General features: G+C 49.3%; 1 protein-coding gene across 1 annotated transcript; it reads right to left on the bottom strand.

The window, feature by feature from the left end:
* Positions 1-78: 78 nt before the first annotated feature.
* Positions 79-10,965, bottom strand: KLHL40 (kelch like family member 40). Its single transcript, XM_051612339.1, has 6 exons — positions 9,625-10,965; positions 6,409-6,569; positions 4,481-4,588; positions 2,853-3,038; positions 2,163-2,309; positions 79-1,343 (listed from the first exon to the last, which is right to left on the bottom strand). Exons 1-6 carry the CDS (start codon positions 10,768-10,770, stop codon positions 1,232-1,234), a joined length of 1,860 nt encoding a protein of 619 aa, XP_051468299.1. The 5' UTR covers positions 10,771-10,965; the 3' UTR covers positions 79-1,231.
* Positions 10,966-13,032: the final 2,067 nt, after the last annotated feature.

Raw genomic sequence — 13,032 nt, 5'->3', positions numbered from 1 at the left:
CACAGCTTTTGCTGTGTCCTAGTGTTCAGTTGCTGTGGACATTCAGTTGCAGCTCGATCAACATGCAAACACAGGGGATTTCTTTTGAGATAACCTAATCATTTATTTTTAAATAAACCACTGGTCAGATGGTGTTGGCATCAGGTGATTTTTTTTTTTTTTTTTTTCCTAGCAGATCTTTGTCCTGCTGCCAGTACAGTTGTGTTTCTATCAAAACATAATTATGGATAACTTTAAAAAAAAAAAAAAAAGAAAGCATTTTTCCTCAGTTGGGAGCTCTCTTTGAGCCAAACACATCTGAGGTCTGCATGGACTTGGCAAACTAGAATACTCTTTAAAAAAAAATAAAATTGTAACATTAAAAATAAGAGGAACAGCTTAAATACAAAACCTTTCCCAGAAAAACAGCACTTGTCCAACCACAGGTGAGGACACTGTGATCTGTGATTGATTGAAGATGAGGAGCCCAAAAACCTGGAGATGAATGGACATGCCACCCTGCCCATCCCTTCCCCTTTCCTGCCCTACTACTTGCATGACTCTTCCCCGCCCACAGACCTTGGCTCCAGTCCAGAGTCAAGGCAGAGGCAAAGAGACTATTTCCATTGCAACTTCCAAAATGTTTCTGCTGCCCACATGCACTTTTCTTCTGTCACATCCCAACAACCCTCAGCACTTGGGAACTCACCGAAGGCTCCCAGGTCTCTTCTTTACCACTTGACTTTGACCCTTCCTTCTCTCCAAGGTGGGCTCTAGCACCGTGCTTACAAGTACCTTATGTGAGGAAATACCTTATAGACCTTCTTTCCTACGGAACATCAGCTTAGTCCCTTGGGACCCACCTTCTGCTTCTGCTGTTGGTTGAGAAGTCTCAATGGCGGTTGAGAGGAGGGGGGAAACAATGGAAAAAGAAGAGGAACAAGAGTAGGATCTTTTTGGCCTGTCTACTGAGACTCGAACAGCTCATTGCTCCTCGCTTCTCAGTCTACCCCAGCACCTTGCAGACTCCAGGTCCCTTCTCTAGCTCTCTTCAAGTTCCCATGGGGCTTCCAGATAATTTCCTCCTTTTCCCATTTGACTAAGTAAAATGGTACCCATCACAGATGCAGTGTCCTACACGGTACCCATCTCTGTGCTGATGAGCATGGCCTCACCTCCTCTCCCATCCCTCCTTGCCCCAGACCCCCATGGAAAAAAACCAAACCCAAACAACCTAACAAATCCTGCCTCTCTACATCTTCGTTAGGCGCAAAACGTTGAGGCGCACGGGAAGGAAAGTGGCGCCGGAGGCGTATTGGATCTCCCGGAGGACACCTTCCCACTTCTTCTGCTCTTCATCATACCTGGGGAGAGACAGACGGATGGGGTAAGGGTCTCCACTCCCTCCCTTCAGCTGTTCTCCATAGTGATGGGAGCTCTGGTGCATGGCGTTATGTCACACAGACCTTACTTGGCCACAGGAGTTGGTGAATGTTTCTAAGATACCTGTGGGAGCTGCAGGGGGAATTCCAGCCCTGGTGTGCTCTGGGTTGCAGGTCCAGGCTAGGAGACATGGGTATCATAGAATCATAGAATCATTTTGGTTGGAAAAGACCTTTAAGATCATCAAGTCCAACTGTTAACCAGCATTTGGTTTCACAGGGAAAGGTGTTTTTTTTTTTCCGCTGGGAAATGGGTTGATGGCACCAAAACTGAACACCCATGGCAAAAGCCAGCAGGTGCCTGCTGAGGGTGCTGTAGAGCCACAGATGTGCTAGATGGGCTGCCATCACAAAGTGCTTTCTGCCCACTTCTCTGCTACCATGTAAGACTATCTGATTTCCAGCCTGAGCACTGGGAGAGGATGTGCTGCACGGATGCTGCTTCACACCAAAGGCGAGGTCTGGAACCAGCTCCAGGCAAAATGTCAGTGCAGCAGCAAAGCTAACAGAGCAGATTTTCCCTGGTATGTTGCTATATGAGGCTGGGAGAAATCACTGAATGTGCCCTCCAGCAGAGCACAGGGTGAACTTCTCACCCAGAGACCCTGCAGCCTTGTGCTGGGGTAACGACATCCACCTCACACTGAAGGCATCAAGGAGGTCGGAAATACTCTGTTCCCTCAGTGGTTTCGCTAACATCCCTCCCATGCTCCCTGGGACAGCCCTGGGGAAGATAGTCACCTCCAAACGTCGTTGAGCTCCGTTGGCACCAGCTCTCCTGACTCTGTCTCCACTGTGGCGAAGCCTCCAAGCAGGTAGAGGACCCCAGCCAAGCTGACCAGGCTGACCGAGCTGCGCTCCTGCGGGAACTCAGTGAAGGTGTCCCACCTGCCATGTCAAGACAGGGCACATGTTAGAGCACCCTACCTGCCCCCACACTCAAGCTGGCTCAGGAATCAACAACTGCATTAACTACTGACAGTTTAACTGGTGTAGGTCTACATGGGGTGGGCTCACGCACTGTTGCTAGTGATACCTGTTTCCATCATCATGGTTGAACTCCGTTTTGCGTGGAGTAGATGAGCTGTGAAGCATGACCTGGCATGGACTTGCAGGTCCCAGTGGTGGGACTGCAGCTGCAAGGCCCACCCAAAGCCAGAAAGTCTACTGCATTGGGCGAAGCTGCCAGGATGAAGCCACAGCTCTGCAGGGAAGCCAGGGGTTGCACCAGTCTGTGAAACTGCTTTAAAGGTGAACCTGAGTTGACCCACAGCCCAACACCAGTGGCATTGGTGATGCTCAGCTGTCCAGACTGGGGGGGGCTAGTATTGGGAGTTGCAAGCAAACTCCAGAATGATTGGAAGTTGCTGAATGTACACCTGCAGCTGCTCCTTGTGCAACTATGCCCTGAAGGTGTGCTCAGGTACGTACTTGTTAGTGGCAATGTCATAGACTTCCACTGTGTTGGTCAAGCCAGAGTCGGTCACACCAGCTGCTACGTAGATTTTGTCCTTGTGCACAGTGGCTCCAAACAAGGAACGGGCAGTTTTCATGGGAGCCAGCTCCTTCCACTCAAACTTGGATGGGTTGTAGACACACATCTTGTTCAGGCACTTCCTAGAGGACGATGAGAGAGAAAAGGAGCTTTGATGACCTGCTGAGGAGCAGCTTGGCACTGTGGGAGTTTGAGGATGTCTGCTGGGAAAAACGTGGGGTCTCTAGAGAGGATTTTACTCCTCCACCTTGGCATGAGTGCCTTTGCTTAGGTGTGCACTCAAAGATGCCCATGCCTGGAGACATCATCTGTGTGTATAACACAGCCTCTCCTGCTGTATGCACTTTGGGCAGGAGGCCTAAAAGCTGGAGATTGTGCTCGTACAGCTGGACACGGGTCCATGTAGCCAACTGCTTCTCAGGAGCTCACACACAGCCATCAGACAGTGTTTCAGTGCTCCTGATCCAACCTGACTCGGCACAAGAAGGACATGGAGCTGTTGGAGTGAGCCCAGAGGAGGCCATGAACATGACCCGAGGGCTGGAGCAGCTCTGCTCTGGAGACAGGCTGAGAGAGTTGGAGTTGTTCAGTCTGGAGAAGAGAAGGCTCCAGGTAGACCTTATTGTGGCCCTTCAGTGCCTAAAGAGGGCTTATAAGAAATATGGGGACAAGCATTTTAGCAGGGCCTGTTGTGACAGGAGAAGGGGTCATGGTTTTAAAGTAAAAGCAGGGAGATTTAGCCTAGATATTAGGAAGAATTTTTTACAACGAGGGTGGTGAAACACTGGCAGAGGTTGCCCAGAGAGCTGGTAGATGTTCCCTCCCTGGAAACATTCCAGGTCAGGTTGGATGGGGCTCTGAGCAACCTGATCTGATTATGTCCCTGCTCACTGCAGGGGAGTTGGACTAAATGACCTTTAAAAGCTCCTTCCAACCCAAACCATTCTGTGATTCTACAAAACATCACCAGTAACATCCCAGTTCCCCAGGACACAGTGGAAGGCATGTGGATATATGCACGCTCACACTGTTCAGCCCCTCATCCTTTCGGAGCAGGACCTGTCTTTGCTGGATCATGACGTGTTTGCTCTGAAAACAGTCACATTCTGCCTTGCAAAGCACTGGCTGCAAAGCTCCCCAACACAGGCCTTTTCTGCTCAGCCCATCTCCTGCAGGATGAGTGTCAGATTTGATGAGTTTTTTACAAATACCCATCTGGATTTGACCAGGACCACACTGCTACGCAACAAATCCGAGACAGGACATCCCTAATGTGAAGGGGCTTCTTCCTCTTCGGCTCTTCTCTCAGTCTGAGCAATGTTTATTGTGAGGAAAAGGGATGATACATTTCCTCTCCTGTGGTGCCATCTCCCTGATGTCCCTGTACGACTCCTAAGAGCTTGGGAAGGGCTGCAGTACCAGAGGTGACTTAAGAGGGAAAGATCCACATCCCACACCCAGTCCAACCCTCCCTAACCCAAAGCATCCAGGTTGGGCAGCTACCAACTCATGCTCTGCACTCCCACCAGTTTAAGGAATGGGTTTCTCTTGCTTTTTGACTTACTTGTCACTTCCTTTGCCTCCGAGGACATAGATCAGGTCCTTGTGTGACACCACTGCATGGCCATAGACTGCATAGGGAAGGGAATCAGCCTCACCCCACTTGAAGGACCTAGAGCAGAGAAAGATGGGAAGCAAAAGGATTTATATCTTGCTGGCTGAGGCCCAGAGTACATGGCACTTTTGCAGACCTAGAAGTGAGCACAGATCCTGACTCAGTCTCACAAATACGAGGTTTTCAATGAGAAAGGGCTCATCCAGTAAATGCTGAGGGGAAAAAAAAGAAAAAAAGGGCAAAAATAAAACATGCAGAATGTTTATGTTAATATTAATTATTTTCTATGGCATTCCCTCCTCTTGGGTTGGTGAATACACATCCTCAGCTTTCCCAAAACCTCACCTCCTTGATAAGCATTACCAGCTGAACACAATCAAGACAGAGATTTCTGTGTGATGGGAAAAAATAATAATTAAAACCAATGAGAGTTAGGGCTGCAAGATCCTGAGGACAAATTTATTTTCTGGCCATTGCTTTCCAATTTGAGGTGCTTTGGTTGGCCAGCACTCAGAAAAGACCCACAGAGGTGGGTGTATTTAAGTTTTGCAGGGCTGTGTTGAAGCCTTTGAGCTAGTTCCAGGGTTGCTGAGTAAAGGATGCAGCTATAAGGCTTTGGAAACCCCAAAATGGTACCCAAATAGGTCTGACCAATTTCTCAAGACCTGTCTGGTCATGTCCATGTAATTTAGACTCATCCCCAGTTTTTATGTATGGAGGATGTAGGCCTAAGAAATGTTTTGTTTTACCTAAGAAATGTGTTGCCTGGGCACTGAGTGTGTTCTAATTACCCAACCACCCTGGGCAATTATTTGATCCCACAGCCCAGCAGTTTGCCCTACCCAGGTTTATTACAGTTAACATCTTGACCTAAATAATGCTACAAATACGAGTACTGTGCTGATCACATCTCTACCACCTTCAAGCTGGTTTTCAAAGCACCCCTGAGTGCTCAGCAGGGGCAGACACATCCTTTCCCAGAGCCTGTTGGGGCAGAGAAATGCCCTGTTCTGGGGGAATGAAATGGTTTCAAATGGTGTCAAATCTCTGCCTATAAAAGAGACTATGAAGCACACACATGAAAATATGGACTGAGCAAATCTTGTTCCTGCCTACTGCTCTGCCTCCTTAGGGCAGAGAGGAGCAGTCTCTGGATGTTTCTGTGTCTTATGAGCAGAGCAGGATGGTGCCTTTTAATGAAGCTCGTGACATAACGTGAGTCAGGGCCCCTTGTCCATAACTAACTGGGTATTAAGCCTGACACCAGTGAGGATGGGCCATTCAGTGCCACGCTGGAGTATTCTCAAAACAAGCTTTCCTGTTCAAAGTCACTCCTGGTGAGACCACGGTGAAACATCATAGAACGGTTTGGGTTGGAAGGGACCTTAAAGATCATTTAAATCCAACCCCCTGCATGGGCAGGGACACCTCTAAGTAGACCAGGCTGCTTCAAGCCCCATCCAACCTGCCCTTGAACACTTTCAGGGAGGGGACAGTCACAGCTTCTCTAGGCAACCTGGATGACTCATGTCACTGAACCCCCAACCAATGCAAGAGCAGAAGGAAAAACCCTTTTTCTCCTCAATACAGGTCTCCCATAAGCATCTGCTAAGCTTGGTCCCTGATAACATGATATCCCCATTATGCTTCCATCTCCAGGAGGTTCAATTACAAGAAATGAAGCAGCTGGAGAGTGACAGCTCAGAGCCCCAGGGTACAGCTTGAGACAGTCCCAGTGGTCCCAGCATCTAGATGCAGGATTCAAATCCTGTCTCCAAAAACCTTTGGGTCCCTGGAGACCTGGAGTCAATTTCCATGGCAGCTGCTTCTCCTCCTGTCAACAACCCCCCATCCCACACTCGCACGTGAACACTTACAGCCGGTCATAGCACAGGACTGAGTCCAAGGTCTTCTCTCCCTCTTTCAGCTCTTTCCCTGCTACCACGAAAATGGAGTTTTCTGCCTCTCCCAAGCCAAAGAGGCAGCGAGGGGAGGGCAAGGGGGGCATCCCCAGCCAGTCTGCGTCCAGATGGTCGTACTGAAAGGAAACGTGGTCATTAGCGTGTGCTCACCCTGCCCATTTGAGCAGCCAAAATGAGGGTCCAGAGACTGAGGGCAAGGTCCAGTCCCATGTGCAGCTTGGTCACCCCAGCAGGCACTTTCTGCAGTGTCAGGGTGGGGGATCTCACTGCAAAGTCATATGTCAGATGACACAGGTTTTATGAGTAGGCACAAGAGAAGAGATGCACCAGCAGGAATGTGATCAGCTCTGTGCACCAAAGCCTTGACTTTCAAAGAATCATAGAATGTTTTGGTTTGGAAGGGACCTCATCTAGATCCAACCCCCCCCCACAATGGGTATTGACACCCTCACACTAGAACAGGTTGATCAGAGCCCCATCCAACCTGGTCTTGAACACTTCCAGGGATGATACTTCCAGAACTTCCCTGGGCAACCTGTTCCAGTGTCTCCCCACCCTCACACTAAAGAATTTCCTGTTAATGTCTAACCTAATTCTCCTCTCTTCCAGTTTTGAGCCATTACCTCTTGTCCTCTCACTACAAGCCCTTGTAAAAACTCTGCTCCCAGCTTTCCTGTAGCCCCCTTCAGATTTTGAGCAAACTCGGTCATCTTTGGGTGTCAGGTTCCTGTGTTGGACCTACAAGGGATAGTTCCTGGGGCTGGAGGAGCTGAAGCACTTTCATCTTAGAGATTTTGCCTGAACCTCTTCAGCTGTAGCACACACCACAGTATTTCATCCTGATATTTTCCATTCCTGTCAGGTCACAGCTTGGTGTTGGCAATGTTGGCTACACAGCTCACTCCCCCTGAACCCCTTCTACTCCCACCAAGTCTTCTTTAAATCTTCTTACTGTGTCCCTCCTTTGCTTCTCCAGATACTGGTGTTGTCCCCTATCACCTCAGTGTGTGTGAGAGCTGGTGAGATTTAGGACAACACTGCTGAGATTGTGCTGCAAACCCAGAGCTCTTCTTGCTGACCAAAGTGTGCCAGACCCATCAGATGGGGAATCTGATCCATGCAGTGCTACTAGATGAGATGGCCCAGTCCTTGCAGATCCTTGGACATTTATAGATCAAGGCATTGCCTCATCTCCCACCAGAAAACAAAAAGATGTGAAAGGTTCTGAGGTTGGAGGCTCTCTGGGCACCATGGCTTGATGGGAACTGTAAACTAGGGCAAAAATTTTTCATGTGGCTTGGTAGAGAGGAGGGGCTTCATGGGTTAGGTCTGGAGTGACGTCTTGCAGCCTGTCTAGTGGGACTTTGCAAGATGAAGCTGTGATACATCACTGCCTGAAGCATTGTTTGCTATGGGCTGGGGCCAAAGAGCTCCAGCTTGCTGGGTTGCCTCCAAAGACTTGGCCTCAGCTGGGTGCCTGTGGTTATTGTCTCATTGTAAGATGTGGCCCACATATGTGTTATTTATAGTGCAAGCCTGAGCAGCTCAGTCACCAGGACAGTTCCTGCTTCTTGATGGATTCAGCATTGTTTTCAAGTCATCAATCTTGCAAGAGACAAATAAAGGATACCCTTTTCCATCTGAAATGGCAATGGAATAATTTTGTTCCTGACAAAATTTGCAAGGCCTCTGGGATCTATCAGCATTTGTATATGCTGGTGCCTGTCCCTAAGTCTAAATTATCCCTGACCTATCTCTCCTGGCTTTGGCAGGAGGAATGTGAAATCAGGGAGGCCAGAGACAGAGTCAGAAGGTGTAAGGTGCTGCTGCACTGACATGGTGATTCAAGGGTCCCTCATACAGAGGTTTGTCTAAATCTGTGTGAAGTTTCAGCTGAAAAAAAAAAAAGGTCTCAAAGGTCTCTCTGACTCGTACAGAAACTGTGAGCTATGTCATGGCACTGGTGGCACTGAACTGCACCTTTGCCAACTGATGGCTCCTTCCAGCCCTGGGACTTGGCTGCACCTTGAATGCCACAGTGAGCTGTGAAGGGACCACTGTCTTTTTCTTGTGGGGGGTACATGTCTCAGCTTGGGAGCTACCCTCACTTTATCCTTTCTGCCTGGACATGCTGTTGTTTCCTCCCAGAAGATACATGAGCCATGGGAGAAGAATTATAGAATGGTTTCTCTTGGAAGGGACCTTAAAGATCATCCAACCCCCCTGCATGGGCAGGGACACCTCCCAGCAGCCCAGGCTGCTCCAAGCCCCATCCAACCTGCCCTTCAACACTGCCAGGGATGGGGCAGCCACAGCTTCCCTGGGCAACCTGGGCCAGGCTCTCCCCACCCTCACAGCCCAGAATTTCTTCCTAATGTCTCATCTAAATCTCACCTTTTCCAGTTTAAAGAACAAAAGGATTTCTGGATAAGGGGGGAAGGACAGAGGGTTTACTGCATTCCTATAGGGTCAGCAGGAAAGGTGAGCACCTTGGGGAAGGTGCTCTTGGGTTTCAACCCAGGCCAGGGCTCAGATTGTCTGTGCACAGCTTGATCTGATCAGCCACTTTTCTTGTGGAGGGTCCCAGGAGACATCACACCACGGGTGCCCCCCACATGATAAAAATGGCCAGAGGCTCTGGGCTGGACCTAGCACAGCTCCAGGGGCAGGAAAACCACAGGGAAAGGGGCACATATTGGTAGCTATGGACATATTCTGTGTCCTTGGAGTGTTTGCCCTGTGGCTGTAGCTGCTGTTGTTCCCTTTGTTGGCACCTGGCAGGGTCACTCTTGGGTTTTGCTGAGGATACAAAGCTGCAGCCAGACCTGCTACGACTAACCTCCCAGTCCATGTGCCCTATGGCAGCCAGGGTTGGACCATCTATGCTGTTCCATGTCATTCCTTATTCATTGTTTGGATCAGGAAGGGTTATTCCTACTACCTACCTCTTCAAGCCTCCTTCCTCAATGACCAGAATCCCCTTCTCAGTGGGATTTGCCTCAAAAACACAGGGAGAAGAACCTCTAGTAAAACAATCCAAATGTTTTACCTTCATTTACAACTTTCTTTCTACTGTCACATGACAATGTGTATTACTGGCATCATGTGGAAGCTGAAGACTAGTGATGCTCCAAAGTGGTCAAAGAAACAAAAGAAAGACAAAGCATGTACCTGTAGGAAGTAGGAGCTCATGGGATCCTCTTTGTTGTCCTCGTTGTAGTAGAGTCCTCCAACGATGAAGATCTGATTCTCTTTGGTCACCAGACTCACGTGGTTCTTTGGGATTTGAGTAGACAGGGAGGCAAAATAGCACTCGTTGGCAGTAGGATCATAGGCCACTGCTCCACTGTCACTCACCATGAAAATAAGGTCCTGGAGGAACATCCCAAAGCGCATTGTGTCATTTAAGATCCCTGGGAGAGCGTCCTCCTCTGTGTCCTCCTCCTCATCTACTGCTCCGTTGACAACTTTGTCTTTCTCTTGCTTTTCGCTGCTTTTCTTCACTTTCTTCTTCTTCACCACAGTGAATTTGCCTTTCTGGGCATCCTTCACCATCTGCAGTTTCTTGAGCAGCTCTGGGTTGGACTTGACCACGGCCTGCTTCTCCACGTGGTCCTTGAGGTAGTCGTTGGGCATCAGGCGGAAGCGGATGCTTTCAAAGACGACAGGCAAGGCCTTCCTCCTGCTGTCGTGGTCCTTGGTCCCCACCCACTTCATCACGACTTCAAAGACGGCCTCCTCTTTCTCTATGTTGAGGGAGTCACTGGAGATGATAGCAATCAGCTCGTCGGGGGAGAGCTGGTAGAATTCCTCATCCCGAGAAACCAGGGCGAAGCGATCGCAGATGAAATCCCGAGCTGCCACGGCCAGCCGGGCGCAGTCCAGCATCAAGCCCAGCCTGAAGATAGCCAGGCAGTTGCTGAGGCAGAGCCTCTTCTGCAAGAAGGACACGCAGACGGTGAAGATGGAAGGGATCTGGAACATGTTGGCCACGGAGAAGATGTCCTGCACGTTCTTCTCTGTGATCTCCAGCTCGGAGGTGTAGATATAATGGAGGATCTTGCCCATGACATCTGGATCAACGTCTTCCAAACTGACCTCCCTCTTCTTGCTCTCTTCCATGTCCGAGAGGAACATGGCTCGAAAATAGGGGCTGCAAGCTGCCAGCACCAGCCGATGGCAGGGAAACTCCTTCCCCTTGACTTTTAAGACACAGTCCAGAAACTTATTGTGGTCCAACATATCTTTGAGTCCATCCTGGAGGAGAGTTTGCTGGTAGAGACGCAGTTCTTCCGCTTGATCAAAAGGCAAACCCATGGTGAAGGGCAACAGCTCCTTTTTTCCCCCAATCCTTCTTTATATAAATATATGTTTATATATTTTTTTTTTAAATTACTGTATCTGTAACTGAGTCCCTGGTGAAGAAACTTACTCAAAGCAGGGCTCCTGGGTCTCCCTTGCTTCCAGGCTGTCAGCTCACTGGGAATGTGAAACACTTGCTACTACAGCAGCTGTCTGTGTACTTCAGTCTCCAACGTGGGGCTTTATATATAGCCAGAGTGTTACAAGGCTTAAGGAATCCATCCTGGAGCATGTGTAAGCCGATCACCCTTTAATATGACACATTGGACAAGGAGGGAGGGAGAGGGATGGGGGAACAGCTGTAATTCCAGCCTTCGGGAAGGGTCCGTCAGCCCCTGAGTCACCACGGGGGGAGCAGGAGCTTTTTGCTGCCATCCCATGATGAGCTGCACTTGGGAAACAGCCTCCAGATGAATCAAACATCCCAATCTGCCTTTTGGGTCATGGATAGCAGGGCTGGGACCTTCTCCTGACACCCTTAAACCGACTGCTCTCAAACTGCTAAACCTTTTGCTGGGCTAAAAATAAACCGTGAGGTCGATGCTGGGAAGAAGCAAGGAGGGAGTGTCACATGTGGGCTTGGTGGCAGCCCCACCAGCCAGCTTGCTCCTGGGATAGCTTTTCTGCATAGCTCTGTCCTTTATTCTCCTCTAGAGGAAGTTTCCAGAGGTCTGGAAGGGGATGGAAAATGAAGAAAGAACTATTTATTTACAGGCCTGTATGGTTATGAGACCTACACTTGAAATTCCTGAAGAAGTCTCACTAAAGGAGGAGACTCAATGAGCCTGGGAGAGGGGTGGCTCTGCTTTGTGCAGATACTGGCCCAGTCTCTGGATCCATCTTCTCCATATCCTGGTGACAGACAGAGGGTCTGAGGCAGAGCAGAAGTAAAGAGAGCACAACAGTGGGCTTCGACTCACAGATTAGGACACCTGAGCAGAGGCATCTTCTTGTGAGTTGAGGGTCTCCTACTAAGGTCTACTGAGATCCAACACCTCCATGTTGACATCCAGAACTGAGCACAACAACTTGCCTGGTCTTGAGCTGATGCTCCAGAAAGGCTGATGTCTCCAGCAGGTCTAGTGTCCTGCTTGCATGCCCCTGGATGTCTAGGAAGCCCCATGGAGTTGCAAATGGCTGGTTCAGATCCAGCTCTTCCCATGGAGCTCATGAAGAAGCAAAATGAGTTTTGACAAACATGGATGGTCAGAGTAGCTGTAATTATTTATACTTATGGTAAAATTTATACATGAATCTGTTTTATCTCCTTTACTATGGACCTGCTGGGCTGGCTGACACTCAGGGATGGCACAGATGTAATTAATGATTTAATTAAGTCTGTGCACAGATATTAGCCACTCTTCTTTGTGTATTTAAAGCCACATAACCCCTTGCCCTGGCATGGATGTATTTATACCAGTGCTTTGTGCCATGATGGTTATCTACATAAGTGGGAAGAGGGAGGGAGCTGTACTGGTATAAAGCCCTTTTGTACTGGTGAGATTCCAGCAGCACCTGGGAGGTACCAATACAGCAGGGAAATAATCATAAGCTGTTTTCAGAGCTCACATCATAAGGTCTTCTGCTGTGCTGCTCATCTGTGATGGGATCAGAGGGCAAGTGCTGATCTTTGAACTGGGTCGAACTTCAGAAGTGTTCCTCTGCTCCCAGCCATCTGGGACTGGACAACCCTGTCCTCCCTTCTCCCCTCCTCTGCACTTTCCCAAGTTTAATCCTGCACTATTGTGCTGCTGCCTGGGATTTTTCCCCCTCTGCCTTTAATCTGCCTTGATCCCTGGCTTGTTTTCCTTTTTGCCAGGCTGCTGTCTGAGGTTTGCTTCCACATTCCCTGTGTCATCAGGTGACCCTGCTAAAAGGCAACTACAGCTCATCCCTTCCCACAGAAGCTCCTCATCCATTGGTGGGTTGTGGCTTCTCCCAGGTTCTCTTCTTATGATATAATCCCAGACTAGTTTTGGTTGGAAGGGACCTTCAAGATCATCCAGTCCCAACCCCCTGCATGGGCAGGGACACCTCCCACCAGCCCAGGTTGCTCCAAGCCCCATCCAACCTGTCCTTCAACACTGCCAGGGATGGGGCAGCCACAGCTTCCCTGGGCAACCTGGGCCAGGGTCTCACCACCCTCAGTGGCTCTAGTCTAAAATCTCCTCTTTTCCAGTTTAAAACCATCACCCCTTGACCTGTCACTCCAGACCC

Source organism: Apus apus, chromosome 2 (genome assembly GCF_020740795.1).
Source record: "Apus apus isolate bApuApu2 chromosome 2, bApuApu2.pri.cur, whole genome shotgun sequence".
NCBI lineage: Eukaryota > Metazoa > Chordata > Aves > Apodiformes > Apodidae > Apus > Apus apus.
This window is presented reverse-complemented; position numbering and strand designations above follow the sequence as displayed.